At 35.0% G+C, this 24,064-nt stretch overlaps 1 protein-coding gene and 1 pseudogene across 1 annotated transcript; both read right to left on the reverse strand.

Annotated features, from left to right (window-relative positions):
• Positions 1-126: 126 nt before the first annotated feature.
• On the reverse strand, positions 127-11,996 carry LOC144345233 (serum paraoxonase/arylesterase 1-like; annotated as a pseudogene).
• A 4,370-nt stretch (positions 11,997-16,366) lies between these two features.
• LOC100378655 (serum paraoxonase/arylesterase 1-like) lies at positions 16,367-23,280 on the reverse strand. Its single transcript, XM_002731920.4, has 9 exons — positions 23,041-23,280; positions 21,560-21,630; positions 21,050-21,105; positions 20,359-20,542; positions 19,746-19,872; positions 19,324-19,521; positions 18,878-18,962; positions 17,552-17,686; positions 16,367-16,684 (listed from the first exon to the last, which is right to left on the reverse strand). The coding sequence occupies exons 1-9, from the start codon at positions 23,103-23,105 to the stop codon at positions 16,505-16,507; spliced, it is 1,101 nt and encodes a 366-aa protein (XP_002731966.1). The 5' UTR covers positions 23,106-23,280; the 3' UTR covers positions 16,367-16,504.
• Positions 23,281-24,064: the final 784 nt, after the last annotated feature.

The raw sequence follows: 24,064 nt of genomic DNA on the forward strand, positions 1-24,064 counted from the left end.
AAATATCTTACTTCACGTAATGTAGATTTTACAATGTTTCTGTGTATTATAGTTAGTTGAAAAGTACTGTAGTCAACTTTAAAGTAATTCTGATTTTGATACTACTATTTTCACGGAAGGCACCCAGGCGAACTATATGACGTATATTTCACACAAGTGTACACAAAAATAAAGTACGCTATCATTCAAATGAAAAGTAACACCAGACCATGAAACGTGAAACATATTAGTAAATTGAATAGTTATCTTAGTTTTGTGAGGACTTTGAGGGCTTATGGTTAATGGGAATTGCATTTACATGACACATGTCAAAACATTATTTAATTTCAAGATCGCCTAAGTTGACTATATTTTTTATCAGTGTATGCTCTCAATTAAAATGGTGTTAGTTCGCAGTATACTAAGGAGTCTATCACACTGCCTATTAAAAGTTTATTCTCATAGTGTCGTGCAACGGCCGAAGCGCTGATAAGTTTGCCATCATCCATGAAGACTTGTTGAATGCTGATATTCTCGTACGGCATTTCGGGTGAACCCATCTCAATCTGCAAGACCTGCATGTAGTAAATGCAATAAATTTACATATTAATGTTGAGTGGATTCGCCTTTATATAAAAGTTGTCATAGTTATTAAATATTGCATTGTTTTTAAATGACATTATAGGAATAATCACTTAAATTAAGCTCTCCACCGCCGTGCTCTTCCAATAACATTGCCACAATTGTATAGCAAGCCTAGTTATACAAAGGGTGCCATAAAACGAGGGCTACTTTATTTTGATAGGTGGTGTATGTTACTTGAGGTCATTTAGCTAAAATACATACTTGAGAACCAGCTGGTTTTGTGACATCGTCTAAATGAGGCCGTAGCATATGTGAACACGGATGACATCCTAACCAGAGGTTCCCTGTCTTAACATCAACCTCTTTATTATCAACACCAGTGTATAGATCAATCACCTGCAACAGAAAAGCATCAATTTATTGCGAGATCTCACGTAATGCGTGACAGGAGCGGACCGAACGTTTTTTTTATAATTCAATGACAAAATACCGACCTTTCAGAATGGAATATGAGGCACCTTTATTTCATCCCTTATTTATTATGTCCACCCTTATTTATGACCACATTCAAGAGTATATAGCACATTTTCAAGCGTGGAATTACCCTCCAAATACTTTTGCGTTTCTCGATTTCCACGCGATGTTTCGACACAGCTACGACACGATAACCTTTGCTTGTCATGTTTTAACTTCCGATTTAAATAATAATAATAATAATAACTTTATTTAATTAAGCGCAACAATTCCAACATATGAAGATCCATGGCGCTGATACAATAAACAATGAGTCAAATATTAAAAGCACATTTAAATAAGTGCGTTTTCAGTCTGGATTTAAAAATGTCTACTGAAGGACTAGAACGAACAGACAGGTAATTCATTAAAAAGTTTAGGACCTAAATTTTCAAAAGCACGGTCTTTGTAAAACACCTTGGACTTTTTACTACTCATCTGACGAGTTTTAATAAGAAACTTCGATTCAGATCTTAAGCTACGACTCGGTACATAAAATTCGATTAATTCACATAGATAATTTGGGGCAAAACCATACAAAGATTTATACACTAGTAAAAGTAATTTGAAATTGATTCTTTGTACAACTGATAACCAATGAAGTTTAATAAAAATGTCTGTAATGTAGTCATATTTTCGAGCACGAATGACAAGGCGTGCTGCTGCATTTTGTACACGAATAAGAAGTTTTATCTTAGTTACAGGGAGACCAAGCAATAATGAATTACAGCTGTCTAAGCGAGAAGATATGAAAGCATGTACCAACTTTTCAGTATCAGATTGGGATAATGATTTACGAATACGATTAATATTTCTTAGATGGGAATATCCAGATCTACGAATAGTAGAAATGTGTGATTCCATAGATAGTTGCGAATCAAACAAGACACCTAAGTTTCTAGCACTTGACGAAGCACTAACCAATTCTTCACCAATTTCGATACTAGACAAAGGACACGAGTCTTGTGAGAAACTCCGAGACGACATGGACACAAATTCAGTTTTCGACACATTCAAAAGAAGGAAATTACAAGACATCCAATCGCTAACATATTGAATACATGTTTGAAGTATCACCCGGGCGCGAATTTGATCATCTTCAGAAACCGATAAATAAATCTGTGTGTCATCGGCGTAAAAATGATATTTTACGCTGTGACGTCGCAATAACTCGCCCAATGGACGCATGTACATCGGGAAAAATAATGACCCTAAAACGGAGCCCTGTGGAACACCGGTTTCTAATATAGACGTCATATCAGAAAATACATTTCCAATTTTCACTTTTTGAATGCGGTTACTCAAATACGACTCAAACCATTGTATGATGAGACCATTTAACCCAAAATTTGATCTCAACCTATCGATGAGAATCCTATGATTCACAGTATCAAAAGCTGCTGAAAGACCCAACAGTACGAGAGCAACTGAATACTTAGAATTATCAATACTGCATAGTACATCGTTAGCGACCCGCAAAAGAGCCGTTTCAGTGCTATGTGCGGTCCGATACGCTGATTGAAACTCTTCATACAACGAATAATTCTCTAAATGTTGTTTCACTCTGGATGCAACGACACGTTCAAGGACTTTAGATATAAAAGACAAATTAGAAATCGGTCGATAATTTTTCAGCATGTTTGAATCCAACGATGCTTTCTTGAGCAGAGGTTTAATCAGCGCACATTTCATTTTGTCACACACAGTGTGAAGTGATTCATTTATGAAATCTATTATAGTTGAAACCAGGATAGAAAGCATCTTTTCATCTTTTAATATATTAGTGGGTAAACAGTCCAAATCACACGAAGCCGAAGACGATTTTTTTATAATTTTAATTATTTCATCCTCCGTAGCTGGTTCAAAACATTCCATTTCATCACCAGAGAACTTGTGCAGTTCGTTAAAACGGTTTCCATTCAATAAATTTAGATTTAGTCCTTGATTGATTTTCTTAATCTTATCCACGAAAAACATACTAAAACGATTCGCAAAATGTATTTTCTTATCGTGAATCGGCAACGCATTCAAATTATTTGTCGAGCCTAGAAGACCATTTACGATGGAAAACAGTTTCCTTTGGTCACCATAACAATCCGCGATCTTATCAGCGAAATAACTCCTACGTGATACTTCAATGAGATCATTAACTTTATTTCGTTTAGATTTGTAGATTTGGCGATGGACAGTTAAACCAGTTCGCCGCCACGTCCGTTCAGCTTTACGGCGTTCAGTGCGGGCGTGGTAAATATCAGCATTTATCCACGGCTCGGCCACACGAACGTGAACAGTGTAAAGCGAGACCTCGCAATGAACGGAGAATGGTTCAGGGCTCATACCACTAATTGAATTTCTATAGACGACAATGTTAACATATGACGAGATTACTATATGAAAATGATGAACAAAGTTGAAAACATGCCTCAAAAATGGGAAATCAACATGCCAGTAATCAACCACATGAAATAAACTAACATGTTGGCCAGCTCAAACTTTTACAAATCTCAGGTAAACAAAACACACCTACTGTATTTGGATTACACCTAGAGAAATCACTGGAATAACACCAAGATTAGAACATCCAAATACACACAGAATAAACCCACTGGTACACAGCCGCTAAGTAGTAAACAAAAGACCATATGTTGGTCTCACCTTTGACCCAGGTGATTACGCCCTCAAACAGGAAGCACCTATTTCATTGGTTCTTGCAAGGCATTTAAATTGATTGGTTGATTAGTGGAAGGAGACCTTAATTAAGAAATACATACTATCGAAATTACATATGAACATAAAACACGAGAACCAACTCGCAATTCGGCAACTGCGCATCACCACTGTGAAAAGCCGCGCTCCCAATTTGTTTAACTAGTTTCCCCTGAAATCCAGCTTTACACGAATTACAAAATAAATCGGACAGTAATAGAGCACAATTTGCGGAATATATATTATTTGCTGAACATATCTTTATAAGTGTTTGTATGGTTTATTAGCTATCGAAGCTTTAATGGATTGATTAGAGAAAAGGAAAATTTGTTTTAAAGTGAACACGTGTATGAGCTTATTTTCATCTTAGTATACATGGAAATGCGGCTTACCTTCTTCTGTAGCAGAGAATTAGTCCCCAGGTCTCGCTCGTAAATAATTATTGCTTGTTGCGACAATGACGTTAAGTACACAAATCTACATGACACAAACACAAATGTATTTGAATTTAACAAAATGTGAACATACTCGTACGAATATTGATAATATACATTTAGAGTACACATGTTGATTGAGAGCATTTAATATTTATACTACTTCACAACTATGAATAATTCAATAATAACATCTACCAGCAAAAGTCTTGAGGTTAAATATTAGTCGGCTAACCAAACACTGAAAATAAACTTTTGAGAAGCAATTGTCTAAAGCAAGCGTAAAGTAAACAGTAAAGTACTTTACTCGATTGAAATGATTGAACATTACACTGCAAAAAGGAAAGGGAAAATTAGTAAGCACAATAACAATTGGGGGAAATTACAACTTATGGATACCGACCAAACCACTAAAGACTGAATATTGTAATCTTGTATTCAGACCATTGTAACGTTTACAGTACTAATGTTCATGTATCTTTACACTTGTAAACCTCAATAAAATGTTTTAAAAAAACAAAAAAAGTACTTTACTCGGCAGGAGTTGATCTAGATCATCATTTATAGCATCTTAGGTTTGAAAATAGTAAAACTGGTCAGAATTCACCAAATTTATAATGCATACAAAGTTGGTATAAAATGTTTTATTTGATTCTAGTTATAGGAACAACTATAGAACAGAACATTCTTCACTGGGAAATTGAATTTCACTTCTGTTTAGTTATTTTTAGGCTGAATCGAAATTAAATTTTGACTAAATCTGCCAAAGGCTCATCTAATTTTTATTTTAAATGTCAAATAAATATTGTTGACATTATATTACATTGTATTACATTTTAGGATTGAAGATTGGTCTTACAATTCTTAGAATTGCTCAAAATGTACAAAATGTATCATTTTCAGTATTAAATTAAATACCGATTTTTTTTACATATAGAATCACAGTAAAGGTGTGGATGCCTTCTTCGATTTGGCATTTGGGTGTAAAAATAGCAAAATCGGTCAAAATTTGTACCTTAATGAAGATTATCTACAAAACTTATTTTATTGAGTCCTAGTGACATATTAACAGCAATATAACTAGGCACATTTCAATATAATATTGAATGTTACTACTATTATAGCATAATGACTGAAAATTGCGCAAAATGTTACCAAATTTGCTATCTGTTAATAAATGTTAAAATAAGTCTTGAAATGATATATACTTGCTATTTTTAGTGAAGTTTGAGACATCAGATTCGTCTTAAATATGTCAGAATTCGTCCAAATTAGGAAAATATGCCATTTTACACACAACTTTTATCATCTAAAGTCACAGAATGATGCAGCAGGGTTGCCATTTTGACATTGCAATTTTGGGCTTGAAATGAAAACAAAAACAAACAAACAAAGGGCATCTACCCTCACTTAGACGAGTGTCTTAATGCGATACAATTTCGTCTGCCTCCAAAATCTAAATGTCAAATGCAGTATTTGGATTGAAATGCTTAATATATTATATTTCGACGATGTTTTTCGGAACATCTTAATTCTTAAAATGTAGAATTGATGCAAAGTCGCTGTTATTGAAAGTTATATCAAGACAGATTTGATGTGGTTTTGCCGAACAGAGTAATTGATTTCACTATTCTCTTCTACTGTAACACAATAACGAGTAATGAAGTTGCCTAAATAACCGAATTAGACTACTTTATGTTCGAAATTTGTCTGTAGTTCTAAACTTCAAATAATGATAATAATACATGTATAAATAAAAGTAAATATTGCCATTAACATTCAGCGGTTTAAACAGTGGTAAAACAGAATCTATATTAATGAATACTGGTCAAAAATTACTTTGCGCATCTGGAAATAAACTAATGTTGAATTTACCTGTATAACATGTGCGATGATTTGTGACAATGTTTTATCGATTAATGTGTTTTTTGTTCAAAGATTTTCAGATCATACTGAATTCAGAAGAAGAAGTGTTTACCTTTAAATGCAGACTATTTTTACTAATTTTAACTGTTGTTTCGGCGCATGGACTTTTTTGGAACAAGAAACGTGTTTTTAAATTGCAAAAATGGCTGCAAGTATGATAATTTGATGATATGTGATAAATAAAGGTATTAGCAAAACACAAACTTTATTTACATTACTGAAAACCAAGACCGAGCCATTACTCATCACTAATAATTTTTATTATACATCTGTCACCGTAACGCCGTACGTTACAGCGTGCCTTAATTTTGCAGTATTTTACGGGGTATTTTCATTCTACCATATAAGGAAATGCGAATTTCAAATATGGAATGATTACACGTGTAAGCGTCCGCTACTAATAAAAATAAACATGGCTGCCACCAGGGTTTGACCGGACTCCACACCAAGAAGTTTGCTGATTCTGTTCTAAACTCTTTGGATTTCGGCATCCCATGATGTATCCTTGGAAGGAAAAGATGTATAATAATAAGGTTATTACGAAGGTACCTCAAAGTATGCACTCAGACAGTACGCCGTCGCATCGACCTCCACTGCGCGTCGGTCGATACTCCCGCTGTGCTGTCTTCGTGCATACTTTGTTGCATCTTCGTAATAACCCCATAGTATTTGCACCATCTATGTCGTAACCTTCTTGAAATAAAATAAAATAATAATAATAAGAAGAAATAAAATAAAGATATTCGAGCTTAAAATGCCAAAACAGAAGTGAACTTTAATGTGGCAATGGCGAGTATGTAGTTTTATTGCTGTTTCAATAACTAAACTTTAAATAATATATATGAACATATTATGTATACAATTACAAATGTGGAAAATCGTGACATGTTTTAACTTGCAAAGAGTGACAACAAGTGCGATAACATCACAGGTATTAGCGAACTGTAACTGTTACAAACTTATATAATAATATATAATAATAAGAATTATGAAGTGTAAAGATACGCTTTGAGTCAACAACTTCTAAATAAATATACTCACTTTCCATCTGGTGACATGTTAATTCCATTAGGTGAGTTTATTCCTGAATCTATTATTGTGTCGGCGACATCGTATAAACCAAGTGATCCCATGGTGAGGCAGGAATATATTTCAAACGATAGCAGTATTGAATTTACAAAATAATAATCGTTGCTAAAGTAGAAAGATCGGGTCCAATGGCCAGTGTAGTGTATAAAAGTGTACACTTTCTTCTATGCTATCGATAAAGAGCCATTGCTCGAAACGTCTAGCTATTTTTAATAGTTATTTAGGACTACGATTACCAAATATTATCTTCTATATATCTGATCGGATAATGTCACATTACTGGTTATGGCGATGAGGGATACTAATAATCTGTCGGTTTGGGTGTGGGAGAAATAATCTTGAGCTGTACATGCATTAAGAGAAACACCCTGTTGGAAATTTTCAAATGTGGTGGTCAAGTCACGTGATTTACACAGATTATTTTGCATGTGACTGGGCAAAATTATATTACTTTACTCATATGAAGCTGTGTTATATATATATATAATACGCAGTTCATCGGTTGAAGCACCCTCGAGTAATTTGAAGATCATCACCTGACTGTGGCATCAGTAAAAAACTACTTTCTGTTTAAAAGAAATACAAAATGGCAGCCAAACCATCAAAAACTATTAACCTTGAATGTGCTCCACTTATAGTTGCTAAATAAAAATTCAGATAAAAGTGTTAAGTGGTTCTGCAGAAGAAGATTTTATGTCGAAATGATTTACTTGTACCTAGAATGAACACAGTAGCGGGGACATTCGCAATATCTTATTTAGGGGCCAAACTTTGGAACAGCATATCAATTTCTTTAAGGTCTAAACAAAAACGTACATTCAAAAATACTATACGGGAAAATTTAATGTCAGAGTATTTAGAATAGAACTAATATTTAATTTATTATAAATGTATGTATATACATATATATATATATATATATATATATATATATATATATATATATATATATATATATATATATATATATATATATATATATATATATATATATATATTATATTATAATATTTGTTTATTTGAAATATACTGAGGTGTAACCTACTGTCAGTCTTAACTTAAGTCATTAAATTCAAGTTATGTCAGGGATCTGACTCGACTAGCTTTTAAGCTCTTTCAGATTCCATTTTACCTAGACTGCATGTACAATTTTGAGTATTGTATGAAATATTTTCTAGGTAAATACATTATTATTATTATTATTATTATTATTATTATTATTATTATTATTATTATTATTATTATTATTATTATTATTATTATTATTATTATTATTATTATTTATTATAAAGTGTTTTTGCCGGGTTTTTTTAGACAAAAGCATAGCGGGGAAACTCACATGACCTCTAACGTTTTCATTTCATCTCTTACATATAATTGTAACATCTAGTCGCCCGGACCCTCAGAAAGTGTTCAAAATTCTGAAGTTCCCATTAAGGACTATAAACATGGAGAATTTCAGACCTTTCTCTTCAGTGTTTGTTTTTTCAAGAAGAAAATAAACTTTAATGCACCTCGTAGACAGTTTACATATGAAATATTACATTACACTTTTTATTACTAACAAGTAGAGACCAGCTCTTTATATTAAATAATGTAACTCAGTGTCATTTACTTTACATAAAACTTCGTTATGACATTTCTGAAATAGATTCAATTTATTTAAAAACTTGGAGTACTGGAATTCAATTAGAAGACGTTTTTGATCCTACTGCGGAATATGTCAGATAGTTCAGCACAAGCAAAGCTATTAAACTATTAGAATGTGTTGTGTGGATAACAAATTTAGCAGTTGTGAAAATATAACTAATTAACTGCTGAGATACTTTATACCCCTTTTAGGGGGTGGTCCCAAAATAAACCACAATAAAGAAATACTATATCTCTCAGACAAGCGTTTGGAAAGTTCAATCACAATCTTTAAAACCGAGTCAAGAAGAAGAAGAAAACCAGAACGATAACAAAAGGGCCCCAAGCCCCAGTAGATGTGTTTAATAATACAACACAAAACAAACAAACAAACAAACTAAGATGCACGTAAACACCATACGCTCATAGGAGATGTGTCAGCTATGGTAATAAAAGACTAGTGAACAATACCTGTTTTGGGATCTTCGTATAGACTTATCCCGTGAGGATAGAACGAATCCCTGTCAAAATTTCCAACCAATGGAATTTCCGTAGCATTTTTATCCGGGTTATTAAAGCCAAATACAAAAGATTCGACCTTTGACAAGTTGAGGTGAACGTCGCGGATCATGGATAGATTGGGATTTCGTAAATCCCTACAAACAATAACACTTGAAAAGTTAACCACATACACATAATTTAGCTCATACTAGTGTGGAATATTCTGCATTAAAATGGCTATACTATGTCCTATTGTCATGGAGAGGAGTACTCGCCTGGATTTGGAATTTTGGTGGGAGTGCTCCGCGGTCAGTTCAAAGCTGAAACGAACAAGATCGACGTTCGAACAAATTTTTGGTATAAAAATGTCGTTATATTAACAATTGGCTATTTTGTCAATATGATTGATGTACGAAAGGGAGTGCATGATTTGATCTCGTGGATGTGAATGATGCCTAAAAACTGTGAACCTATTATTGTGTACTCATTCATCATTAGAATATAGCCTTGAATACGTCACAGTCCGACTGAAACATTATTTGAGGCAATGTACACTCAACCATAGACTTAAGACCAGAATTAAAACCAATTATCTTTAATCAGATTGATTACGGCATTGCATTGTCTGCAAAATACAGACTAGCGCCTTACCGAGGAAATAAATGCCAAACCATCAGAGGTTACTGTTATGTCTTCTGAACCTTTATCTGCAAAATAAGAGGCTAATATGTGAATGTTTATTTTAGTGTCTGTTGTTCTTTACATATGTAGGCCCGACGGGATACGACACATATAAGTGTACATAGAAAATACCTAGAGCAATCGTCAAATGTGGTGTGCTGAACGTATTATGCAGCAGTCAATGTAAACCCTGACCAACCTGAGCCCACCTCGGTATATATGGGGACAAGGAAAATCACTAAAATTGCTTATTGCCTTCTAAAAAAAGTTTTTAATGCCCCGTCTCTGAGGCAAACAGAATGTGACTACTACCATGTCAATCCTAGCACTTTCCTCCCATCCTCTATATTTTTTTATTGGTCCTCTCCTTGTTTCTGAAACATCAGTGCATACGCGCGAATCGGGGCACTGTCAGGACATTTTCCGATGTGTTAATCCCGATGTTATTTTCAATAGATACTTTAACCTTAATCATTCCTAGCTTCTTGACCTAAGTTTTAAATTCCGTGGAGTATCCCCAAACTTGCCCCCCTCTCCATAATACCAGAGGTACATTGACTGGCGAATACATATAAACAATGTATTTTACACGCGTTGTATACGTCGCTTTGAGTGCCATACCGAACAGAACGCGGTGCGACGACCACCGCCTTTTAACCTTATTAATGATGCTGGCAAAATATTGTGATTTTTACAATTGCGAATAACAAATATATACGGCACATTTATCCTTCGTGCCTTTCATTAGACATGTCTAATGAAAATTAAGGTCCAATACACAGTCATTTGTCGTACAAATGATAGTAAAATATATGGTATTAATTTACCGATGTTTACTATATAGGGAAAGCGAACTAAATAATAGTTTCAGCCGTATTCAAGATTGTTGCCCCCATATATAAATATTGGTAATGTATTAGAATGCATAAGTACGCCAGCTGACTGTGGTGCTATGATAACGACTCGAACTTCACGTTCGCATATTCCAATCACACGCCGTTAGACTATTGTTTGGAATCAACAACTTGCATGTTTAGGGTGGAGATTATAAACATATATTACAGGAATTTGATGAAAAATTGTTTACTTATTGTATTCAGTAGTGGCAAATTTGCAAGGTTTTAACTGTAGGACGCATTCCTTGTAATCACGCGATCGTGCCAACGACTGCAGCGATTGGCTGATCGCATGGTTACTCCGCCACGCCTTAGTTTGACCATTAAGAGTTGGTAACCTTCGTAAGATAAAGAAACAGGGGTGAACGGTACAGCAAGGAGTTACCTCAGCTGACTGCTTGTGTGAATAAAGCAGGACTACCTGTAATGAACTAATGTATTCATTTGGGTCAAATCTGGTATCGCCCCGGGGTATCTCTACGTGTAAGCGGCAACAGCCAAGCGAGACAAAGTTCCGAACACAACGCAGTGTTCATAAAAGTGGTCTGATAGTACAATGTCAAGGAATAATGTAGGTCAATAATTTATGTGTGGTGTACTTACCAACATCCCAGCCCCCCCACTCCCTATATTTAGGGGGGCCTATGCTTGTTCCCTCATTTTTTTGACCCCCCCCCTATCTAGGGAAAAGAAGAAAATTTAACCCCCCCTTTCACGGGCTTTTCCGATGAATTTCACCCCCTATCTAGGGAACTTTCCAGTCTAGAACTCCTTTTAAACCCCCCTTTTTTGTATATCTCGGGAAGTGTTTTGAAATACACCCCCTATTTTGAGAATCTCGGGAAAACAAGCAAAAATTACCCCCTTTTCTACGATTTTCTCGGGAAAATGTTCCCGAGACAGATCGTCAAAATGTACCCTCTTTCCCGAGAAAATGGGAACGCGCATGCGGCCCCCTATGGATCCTGAGTGGGGGGGGACCAACATTAGGCACAACTCTACAGGGACCTGGATACTGGTTATAAATTGTCTTATGATACCCCAAGATGTACCCGTGAATGAAAACATATATTAGTTACTTAAAATTGTATTCTAGTAGTGCATATGTCACATATAAATTCCGAGTTTGTGAATTCGAAAAGATTTCGTGTACATCGATACACACGCGAGATGACCATGATTGTGTGGGTCTTATTTAGTGTCACAGGCATACTATACGTTTAGGGCTATGGACTACATGTTTGTCTGGTCCAAATTACACGTCGTGCAAAGTTGTGGAATGTTTATCTGTAGCGAAATCTGATATATTGGTCATTAGTTTAATTGCAATCCTAACATTTAGAGAAGACCGTGTCATGACTGCCTCTTTGGCAACTGTTTACAACACATGAGAGCGCTGATATAAATCATTTGTCTAACGCTCGCCATTCTTCCCCGGACCATTTTATTTACTACTCTATATCGGTGACGGTTGTCATTGAAATGAGATTGTTTTTTTACACGGGAGCATGGATGAACTTTAACTATCAAGTTACGCAAGTTTACAAAGACGCGTGGCAACTACTGCCAACACCACAAATGAAATAAGTCGTAGTAACATTCTGGAGAACGGTGTCACAACGTTGGCGTGTTAGTTCACTCAACCCAGTACACATACTTCGGTATTATGTCAATTTACCTGTTCTCTATCTTGACCTTTGACCTACTGTTGTCTACTGCGATGATAAAAGGTCTGAACGTTCATACGCATTACACATGCAAGCTGACTGTGATTGCAAGGGTTATATTTAGTGTCAACTCGCCACTATACCTTTATTACTATGAAGTGAATACCACCTTGTGATTTGTCATTTAATCTGGCCATGTTACATAATATTTATGTTTAAAAGGTCTGTTTAAGTTCACTGGTCATCTACATGTGTGTTCGGTCCAAATTAACATGCATCACACTTCTTGCAAAGTTCGTGGTATGTATATAGGTAGAAAAGTCTGCTTATATCGGTAATAAGTTAAATTGCAAAATGCCCATAATGTTAATGAAGGGAATGGTATACGAGAAAAAATGTCTTCTCTTTGTTGTTGGCGTTGTCGTAGAACTCATAGAATTTTCATCAAATCGTTTTTAATCATATTAGTGACGTTCTTTTAACAACTGAACTGAAGTTCAACAAGGTGCATGATGGATCTACTTTTGTATGGGAATAAAGAATGATTGGTTCAATGTATACAAACCATTATTAGCTTTAGTGCAGACATCATCGATGTAAATACAGTTAATCAATAGAATTGTATTGTAATGTTCTGTTCTGTAATTTATTTTTTTCTGATTTAGTCCCACTTGAAAATAAATATTTATAATATTGAAAAAATGATAAATAGAAAAATTACCAGTGTACTAAAGTGAAGAAAAAACAAAAGTAATATTGTTTCCACTCCTTGGGTCCATGGCTAATGACGGCCAGGTGCATTTCTAACATTTTCTGGAATCTAAATATTTGGTTTTCGACATGAGTTTAGTTGATGAATTGGTAGTATGTAATTACATTGCAGACCACGGCTGTGTTCTCTGAGTTATACATGTGGTGGTCATAATTAGTTTTCAACAATAAAGCGAAAATCAAAATCCTATTTACATTTTGAGACGTTTCATAACACATCAAGGACAAGCACAAACTACAATGTTACCTGTCAATGCTGCTATGTGGCTGTAGAAACAATAACTTACAGCTTGAACACTTCATCTAAAACGCAAATAGGATGTACAGTGCATGAATCAATGCCAGTCCCAAAATCACTCAACAGTTTCAAGTACTAAAATGACGTTTTCGAAAAGGTCATTACACTTTTGAATAATAACGACAGCGAAAAAAGTGATATGGAATATAGCCACATGACGACCAAACAACAGATATTTCGTTGCATTGAAATGGTTACATTGTTTTGTGGCTTATGAAGACTAAGTGAATCTCATTTTTTTCTGAAATCTAACATTTTGGTTTTAGGCGTAATTTCAATTGATGAATTGGCAGTAAACAATCGCATTTTCGAAGTTATGCCTGTGATGGCGACATTTAGTTTTAACAATAGAATTTTGAAATAAATAACAAAAATCAAAATCATATTTCCAATTTAAGGCTGTTCATTTTATTGGCACGCTGGGAGATATTATTCGTCCTTTGCATATTGTGTCGACCACCACGAGCACACCAATAGTAATGATAGTTCAAAGGTGGAATTAGCAGTGTTTCCAGTCAGTTATGTTTCCAAACTTTTGACGTCACAAAATACATATCCTTCAATCGGGGACGTTTGTTCTGTATATACGAATTAGTATGTACAAATTAAAATAAAGATACATAGGGACATTACAATAAGGTGGAAGAAAACATGTGACAATATAATGATATTAACGGTAATTAATCATATTCTGTTAAACAGAACGATCATGTATAATTTGCTATAGAACATTATATTAAAAAGGCAACACTATTTAAGACACACCTTTTGAGAACATGCTATGGTGTAAAATCAGTCTAACATTATACATTTATTCGTGCATCACTTTTATGACACTTTACAGAACAAAATCTCAAAATTTTCAAAAAATTGCACATAATAGCACAACAGGCAAACTACCTGATTATGTTGATAATGATAATAATAGGTTTACCCATTATCCAATTCTTACTTAGATGAATTGGTGCTAACAATTCATAATAACAGGAACATATCTATCAATATTCATGAAAAAGCATTATTATGTAACAAAATGTAACATCAGAATTCTTAATAAAAATTAACACTGCCGATTATGCAATAACCCCTCTTAACCTATTCGACATCATTGAATATTTTATATAGTTCACGATTTTACATGTACATCAGACTTCTGCCAGCTATGATGCTTTCTACGATTAGATCAGAATGTTGCACATGATTTACCGATAAATAACACAGGTCTTTTAAATAATTCTCCATGTATTTTGGTTTGGGATAGGTTACCAGTCTTTGATTACCAGGATATACTGGCATCTGAAGAAGTTCAAGCTATTGTAAAGTCATTTATTAACAATATCTATAACATAGATAAGAAAGTAATTAATAATGCTGTTACAGTAGAAGATTTTAATTTAATTATTGATAGTGCATGGTGTGTAATTCTTCAAATATGAAACGTGTTTTTCAATTGTACAACGTTGAGCCAGGTACGATGTTAAATGATAGAAGTACGGCTTTTGTGCGTAGTTATAATCGTATTCAGTCGTTAAACTGGTTAGCGTTACAGGTATCAGTAAAATATAACAAAATAAGTCCAAACATTACTGAAAGCCAAGAATCATTAAAATTAGTCGTAGCACTAATTGTGTCGTAAGTAAACCTTTGTGAAATAAAATGGAATCATTATAATAATAGGAACAACCAAGAGTCAAACATGATGTGAATTGTGTCTAAAAATGACGAACCTATTATTTGCTACTTATTATTCTTTCGAATATAACCTTGAGCACGATACATTCCGACTGGGGCGAGCAAAATGGAACGACTACTATGCTAATCCCCTACCCCACCCTTGCAATATGCCAATGAACTTACGTACCTAAGCATATTTCGTGAATATATTGTGAAACGCCGGAATCACGTATTACGTTGGCAAGCCTAAATATGTTTCGATTTAAATACAGCGCAATCAGTGGCTGTTCTCGGCTCCACGAGTCTCATGCATGCCGGGTAATTTTCATATAACTGGGCTGATGACATCAATGACTTGTTACATATGGAAGTCAATTGACTTTGCGAGTTCATAATGCAACCTTACTCGTGAATAAATAAATAATATTCTTTACGTTATGTACAATATGTATTAACCATTTTATTAACTGGAAAACAATTTTCTGGAACATGAAAACATATGGTTTCCATATTTTTTACACTGTATTACAACACTGCGCGTTATCAAACGCCTAGTTTTTGGTGACTGATTGTCCCCAGTTTGACTAAAATATATCCTCGTTTGGGCTTTATTTTTATTTTTTTCTCTTGGCAGTTTTTGTTGTTAAGAAAAACCGTCAATATTCATAAAATGGCAATTTAAGCAGTTCCCATAGACCACAGTGAACACATTTAGTCAATAAAACCCCATACCTTTAAATACTTCTAGAAATAAACACGTATAATGTAAGACACTGTATATTATTTTTTCACCCTGTGTCGCGGAAAAAAATGTTGGGATATGACTTTGCCATTGAAAATATTGGTAAAGTGCCCTAAAATAGATATAATATGCTGAATGCATTCATGCTGACCCCAAATTAGTATTTATTTTTTTCTATTCGCGTGACATAAAATGTCACATATATATGAATAAAGAAAATGATATTATCTTTACTTTTCAGTGGCATTCAACTTTAAAAATATGAGAAATACTGGTTTTAGGTATATTGTATTACAAAACGTTCATTTTTTTTATTTTTCATATATTATACAAAATACAACGAAAAAACATACACCGAATTTAATCAAAAACGCGACCACCCTTTTCACCCCCCTAACCAAGGCACAGGTCACCTAAATAGTTTTAATTTCACAATAAACCATTCTATCTGTCACGCTACCAATCAACATAGCATCGTTATACATGCTAGCCACACTGGATGCGCTGATTAGTTCGCCACCATCCATGAAAAATTGGCGAAGTTCGGCTTTGTCGTATGGATCACTGTTCGAGCTGAGGCGGAGTCGCAGAACCTGCAAGTGAGTCATATCAAAACATTTAAAGGGAAATATTGTAGCAGTTATCACTGAAACTGGTTGTTGGTGTCCCTTTGGGTAAACGTTATCTCTCGCATTAAGGTCTGGAATTCTATTTTCCCAGATGATGAACATAATAGTAGACAATGTATATGTCAAGCATTGTCTAAATAAAATTCGACGTTGGAAAGATATTGAAGTTTGAAATACGATTAGATATACAATAATCAACGTTTTATTCAAAATATGTAATTAATAGCAATGAAACAATCATTACATATTAATAAGTACATAGATAACACCGTTCATTGAAGTACGTCATAAATGGGATAGTCCACAGAGTGCAGTGATTAGAAGGAAGTGAATATGTAAGAGAAGTGTTTGGTTGAGTTCACATATACTAGTAATTCATGAATAATATACAAAAATAATGAGATATTTGCATGCATTCGTGACATTTTCGACCCATTTCATTCAAGTGTTATCTGTGCCAACAAAAACTGGTGAAACTGCTGGCAAACATTGCCGACCACCAAACGAGTATTCCATACGTTATCAATAAAACAGAGCTGAGAGAAATGAGACTGCTTATGTAGAAATGATTCGGATTTGATGATCACATGACTGACATAGAGACTCATTACTGGTTACTGTTGTTCTGGTTACTAGGGAAACATGCACACATGAATACATATATTAGAGGTAGTTGAATATAGACAAATGGCAAACAGTTACCGACTTTAAGATATATTCACACATTAGTTCGATAACTGGTACTCTTTGAAACGTATATAATTTACAATAACATTCATCAATAACAATACACAGACACATCAAGGCACACACGGCACGTTTACCACTTACTTGGGAGGCTGCTGGCTTAGTTGTATTTTCCATATGTTTTATTGTGGTATAGAGAGCAGGGTGACACCCAAGCCATATATCGCCAGTTTTCTTGTCCACCTCTATGTTGTCAACACTAGTATATGTATAGATCACCTATGTAAAGACATGTACAATTTATATAACTACACCACATGTGGGTATACAGATGTAGTGATGTCAAGAATTTGTTTCCATATGTCGAGAGATCGGTCACTGATACCGACTTGATAGACTTTCCAGTGAGTAGCTGGTTGACATCATTCTCAAAACGCTTTCCCATAACCTGTCATCATTAGGCTTATACGACGTACTAGGCGGTAGTCAGTGATTGGAACTAATTATAGATATAAACTTTGCTTACGGACTGTTAATCCTGGCAGTTTAGTATGTGTAGTCTTCTAATATAGCGGACAATTAATCAAATGTATATGACGTGTCAAGAACTTCGTGTGATTGGCTACATGCGAGTGGAATGTGTGGAGGCCACGCCTCGAGCTCTTAAACTTCTCTGTGATAGGTTAAAGCTTTGAGAAGTAAATAAAGCTAGTCGGAGAGGAGAGCCAGCCTTGGCGAGCTCTCCACAGGGCGACTGGGATTAGAATTCCAGTTCTATGTGGTCTTTGCTTGGTCGAAAGGGTTGCGGACGTACCGATCCCGGTTATCTGATATAACGATTAAGAAGACGATAATTAAACCGTTATTATTAATAGTGATGTGATCTTAGATATTTGGAGGATGATTTTAGTGAATTGTGTACAAATTGCTACGGACGAGACAACCTAATGTATGACGTGCTTGAAAAAGTACCACGTGACTTAATTGGTCATATTGCAATATGATTAGATATTTGATAGATAGACATTTTACAATTATGTAATAACTCCGAGACTAAGTTCATTTGTAGATGGTTATAATAGCGGAGTGTTAATTCCTCTGGTTGCGTAGGTACCGTGCTCGTGGATAGAGGTGTGGCGATTGATTGATTGATTGATTGATTGATTGATTGATTGATTGATTGTTAACAGCTTCGGTTTTGTAGCGAGCATGTTGATTCTGATTTGTATTCAGATTACATTTGCAAGTTTACAATATATTCGTAAAATACAGCTATTGTAATATATCTATGGAATCAATATACAAGTATGAACGTTCACCCTAAGGAAAAAATGAACCAAGGAACGAATGGTTATAACATCCACTACCATATATTATGCATGTATAATCTCAATAACAATAACAATACATGCCGCTATATCGTACAGTAACATGAAAAACGATTCTTTATACAAACACGCTCAATTTTACCTTTTGAATGATTAGAGAGTTATCTTCTGGAACCCGCTTATATATATTCACCGTGTTTCTGACAAACTCGGCTACATACACCAGCCTGTTTATGAAGGGACACAAGGTACCGTAAATATTAAATTATTTCAATCATTACCTAATTTTGTTGATTGTTTGACTCGGGTGTTTATTAACGAATTCAAAGCGATATTTTTGACAGTTTGGGTGTTCGATTATTTATGTACATGTGCAAAGGTTGTGCCCGAATAAAACTTATTCGTTCAGCGTTAATGTCATCATGGTAATACTTCAATATACGCACACCGAAGTTAGACCAATCGCTACACAAATGACAGAAACAATACAATATAGAACATACTGCTAATCGAACATACTTCTTAAAAAATATGCGGTTGAGAAAGGATGTCGCATATTTCGTTATACTTTTATAATATATATCCTACCTTCCATCAGGTGACATATTGATACCGTTTGCAAACATCATCCCTTGAAGCAGAATCTTATCAGTCACATCGTATAGACCCACGCCACCCCAGGCCATACCTGCATATAATTCTAATATTCTTAAAATACCTTGCGTAAAAAACATGTCGTTCGTAAAATAAAATGATTCTGGTCCAACTGCCAGTACATCGTTAAGACTGTAGTGAAAGAGAGTGTGATTATAGATTATAGTTAGTGATACAAATGTTGATTATACATATATATCGATATATATATATAGTTTGAAACTTAGTAAAGTAACTGTGTTTTTTAGTAGTAAAAAAGCTGAGTGAAAACACTATTAAGTTCAATATACCGAAACCGTATAACGCCGCACATTGCGTATCACTTAGCACTATACGGAGGGTTAGTTAGCGCCTACCTGTACATATGCTCTCCTTGGCAGGTCTTCAGATGATAGAGAGATTTTTCCTTCTCCATAAACCTGAATATTTCAACGCTGTCTTTAAAGTCTGGAAGGTGGTTCACAACAAACAAACGCGTTTCACCTACGAATAAAATAAAACAATAAATCGCAGCATTTTAAGTCTGGTTTCAGTCTTTCCTGACAATTCATTGACACTCACGTGTCTTGTCAAAAACAGCATATGTTGGTTACCCATTAGGCAAAAAGATGACAGTGGCACTTGGCTTTCACGGCCGCCTCTTCGTTTTTGTCTGATCAGGAATCTTAGGCGAATCAACATCTGAATTGCAGTGGTATGAATTAAACGTGATAATACCAATATTTTCACGTTTTGAAATCACTATTTTTTATCGTGACATATTTCTAATTATAAAACTTCTTAGGCAATGTTTATGATCACATGCAAAACAAATTGTTAATCTCTGAGGTGCGGCATCGGGCAATAAATTGTACATTGTGTGATCAGCACTGAATATTAACCTCTGACATTTATTTGTATAATTACCCATCAGTCCGACGAGTGTAAAAGAATAAAATCAAATATTCAAGATCAAGAACAGTTTGTTACCTGTCACTGGGTTTTGATACAAACTAATTCCATGTGGGTCAAAATGATTATTGCTAAAGTTTCCAACAATAGATAATTCGGTGGTGTTTTTCTCAGGATGACTGTAATCAAATAACAAGATTCGTCCCTTGACACCTTCGGCATGGCGCTGCGGATCATGTACAAACCGCGGGGAAGATAGACCCTTGAAATAAATGGACGCGAAAAACCAGGCATTATCACACATACGCACATGAAACAGTACTGTGTCAGAAGCGGCGGCACGAGATTTTGCATGAGGGAGCGAGATCTGCTCACCAACCTTGCGCCGAAGTCACGGTCGCGACCTTACTAGGGGGTCCAGGGATGCCCCTTAACAATTTTGAAATCTAGACTCTCTGAAACGCTATTTCCTGCAATTTTATGCCGCCGCCACTGTGTGTAGCAACATGGAATTATTATGACCATGAATAATTAAGTTTACCAGCAGAACATGCAAAAATGCGCAATTTGACCAAAATAACCAACATTTTCAAAACAATCATAACTTAATTAATAATATAATCGCTGTCACTCATTGAGTGAAATGAAATGCAATTAAATATTCGCAGTAAAACATCCTGAACTCGAATGATAATGAATGATTTAAGACATTAATGTAGATATCATAACAACAAAAACAAAACAATTGCGAAACTACCCATGAACTTACAGACGAAATAAACGCCAAACCTTCACTGGAAACGGTTATGTCTTCCGAACCTCTGTCTATTAGAGTAAAAACATTCGTGGTGTGAAATTAGAATTACAAGAACACGGCACTATACACCAAAATATCGGTGAAATCAAGTGTCTTTACGAATTGGTAACAGCATATTCAGTTCCACAGATTTATTATATATTTTCGTTGCGAATAACACATTTCAAGTGGGTACATTAGGATACAATTTTAGTAGTATATTTGTAGTAGTATAATTAGAAGTACAATTCTAGTGGTATATATATATTTGTAGTGGTACATATTTATCATTTCTAGTGGTATGATTGTAATGGTTTAATTTATTTGTACATTTCTAGTGCTTTTCAGTGATATGTTTTGGTGGTAGATTTCCAGTGGTATGTCTATTTTAGCAATACATTTTATTGACTCCAGACAATTTTACAATGCTGTATGGCGTTCATATTTATCTATATATATAATGCATGTCTGAATTACACTTACCAACACCAGGCACGAGCCTACATGGACCAGGATATTGTTTATATATTGGTTTATGAAATCCAGACACATAACTATGGAATATAAAAATAAGAATAAAACGTGACTGTAAATTTCCTTTGCATTAGGGTTGTCTACAATCATATATATATAACTGCAATTTAATTCAACTAAACCAATTCCTATATACGAAAGCAATTTGACTTTAGTTTAATCAAACTGTATCTAATTATAATAAATTAAATTCAACTGCGACGTTTATGTTGATAAACATTGATTTTTGTTCCACAATCCATTGCGCTCTTCTAATGAAAATCACGAGTGCGAGTTTTGACCTTAGTGGAAGCTTGTCAACGTTTCAGTCTGTACCTGTTGATCTGCACAACAGTCAAAGTCGCCATCTTTATTTATGTGAGACCCATATTCGCGCGTGCGTGACACGACGACCACCGCCCTTTAAGTTAAATTTAAATTAACGGATATTAAAAATGAAAGGGTACAGAGAAAGTCTCGAACAAGTGACTGTGGAGTATTGGATTTAGTGTTATCTCATTTATCAACTATTGAACCTTGTTATTTTCATAAATACATTACAATCGTAAACTATGTGCGAGCATTACAACTACTTAACGTCCTTTGTATTCATTTACATTTAAGTACGCTTATTCTGGAATACAGTTTTCTGACAACTTATGGCAACCGCTATAAACGGTTTTGTTGGTATTCCCGTGAATCAATTTGTTCACAGTTTAAGGAAGACATTGTAGTAATTTTATTACCATTGGAAGTAATTTTATCAGCGGCTTTGTACACATTTGACAAGAAAGTGTGAAATCCGTTTTGCAAAGCACTGGTGCAATCCCTGGGATTTCGGAGCCGCGCTTCAACAACAAAATGGGCCTTGTTAAATGTCTAAAATAGCCGTCATATAAAAAAAACATTAATATCTACTCATATTTCAAAAAAATCACTAATTCGAATTTCGTGTATCGCCAAAGCAGATCGCTATTAGATATCAAAGTATACGTCGGACTGTGCTCGATGGAACACGCGGGTTACACGGGATAAACAATACAATTTAATTTTTAAAAACTCTAGTTCCGGTTCCGGTTATGACTCAGCGTTTATATCCAACAACTGAAAGGGTATTCTGGTTCTTGAGAATTTCCATAGGGTTGTTAATCTAATCCCGGAGTCCACCGTGACGATAGGCGCTTGAAAACTCACGGCAAAACCTTCATACAGCGAGCGAGCAAGTCGCTGTGGGTTAAATTCTACGATCACCGCAATCACTCAAACGCACTACCCCAACAATGGCCGCACCAGAAAAAAACACGTGAGAAATGGTCAAGGACGAATTCAATACGTTAATTTTATACAGTTATTATTACGACTATTATTCGTGACTCTTTTGAAAATGTGTCATAAAATTGACCTGCGTTAGGTATTAATAACGTATAAGTAAATGAAGTACATATACTCACACGAAGTTACAAACCCTTGCAACGATCACTGCCAGAATGACAACTGATATCAATCGTAGTACCATTGTGAAACAGCCAAGGCCTAGTATACACTGCCGTCAGGTAATTAAGACCGATGCTTTATAAACACAAATATAACTCAGGCGGCATGAGTAGCGTAAGCTGCTCTAACGTGTTAAAATTATATGACAATTTCTGCTTGCAACTTTCCCAAGGGGGATTTTGTGTGTGTATAGTGCTTAGTTCTAAAATACAATACAACAGCAAATAGTTTATGAGCTCTCATGTGATTGGTCAATGTATGAACAGCTCTTCCAATACTGTGTTTTACTCCCTGTAAATAGAGTTTATGTACAAGGAACTGTAGAAGAGTTCCGATGGAATTTTTAAAACACAACTGTTTACGATATTCCGAGTACAGTGCGAGGTTTTTTATACAGATGAACGCCGGGATCAAACGTACACACTTTACTGTGGTGCCGGGAGACAGAAGGTTGGGAAGTTTGTTTGAGTTCGACGGATTTTTTAACGATTTAAAATTATACAAATTTGCCTATGGAAATAAGTGCATTTACTACAGCCAAATTAATGAATATAAATCCTTCATGGGGAACTTTATTCGCTCCGACGACTGAACCATGAAAGGTAGATGTTACTTTAATCTCAGACAACTAATACATTTATTGGTTGTCTGAGCTTTATTGTATACATTTTCGAGAGTAATTTTTTGTTGTTGCGGTATACGCAAGACGATGAACATTTTATGTTTTTTAACATCACTTCACCCATAAACAATCCACCCCTACACCAATCTGATTAAAATAAGATCCTGGCTTTTTTCACCCATTTTTTGTATATTTAATTTAATTTAATTTCGATCTAGTATTCATTTTTTGAAGTTATGGCAATTGTGAAAGCCAACAAGGATCTGACTTAATGCCTGTGTAAACCCCGTTCAAATCTCGCGTAAGTAACAGCCAATCACAGATCTCCTTTTATACAGGCCGTCGGTTGCTTACAATTC

The sequence above is a fragment of the Saccoglossus kowalevskii genome, chromosome 17 (genome assembly GCF_978046115.1).
Source record: "Saccoglossus kowalevskii chromosome 17, keSacKowa6.1, whole genome shotgun sequence".
In the NCBI taxonomy this organism is placed as follows: Eukaryota; Metazoa; Hemichordata; class Enteropneusta; family Harrimaniidae; genus Saccoglossus; species Saccoglossus kowalevskii.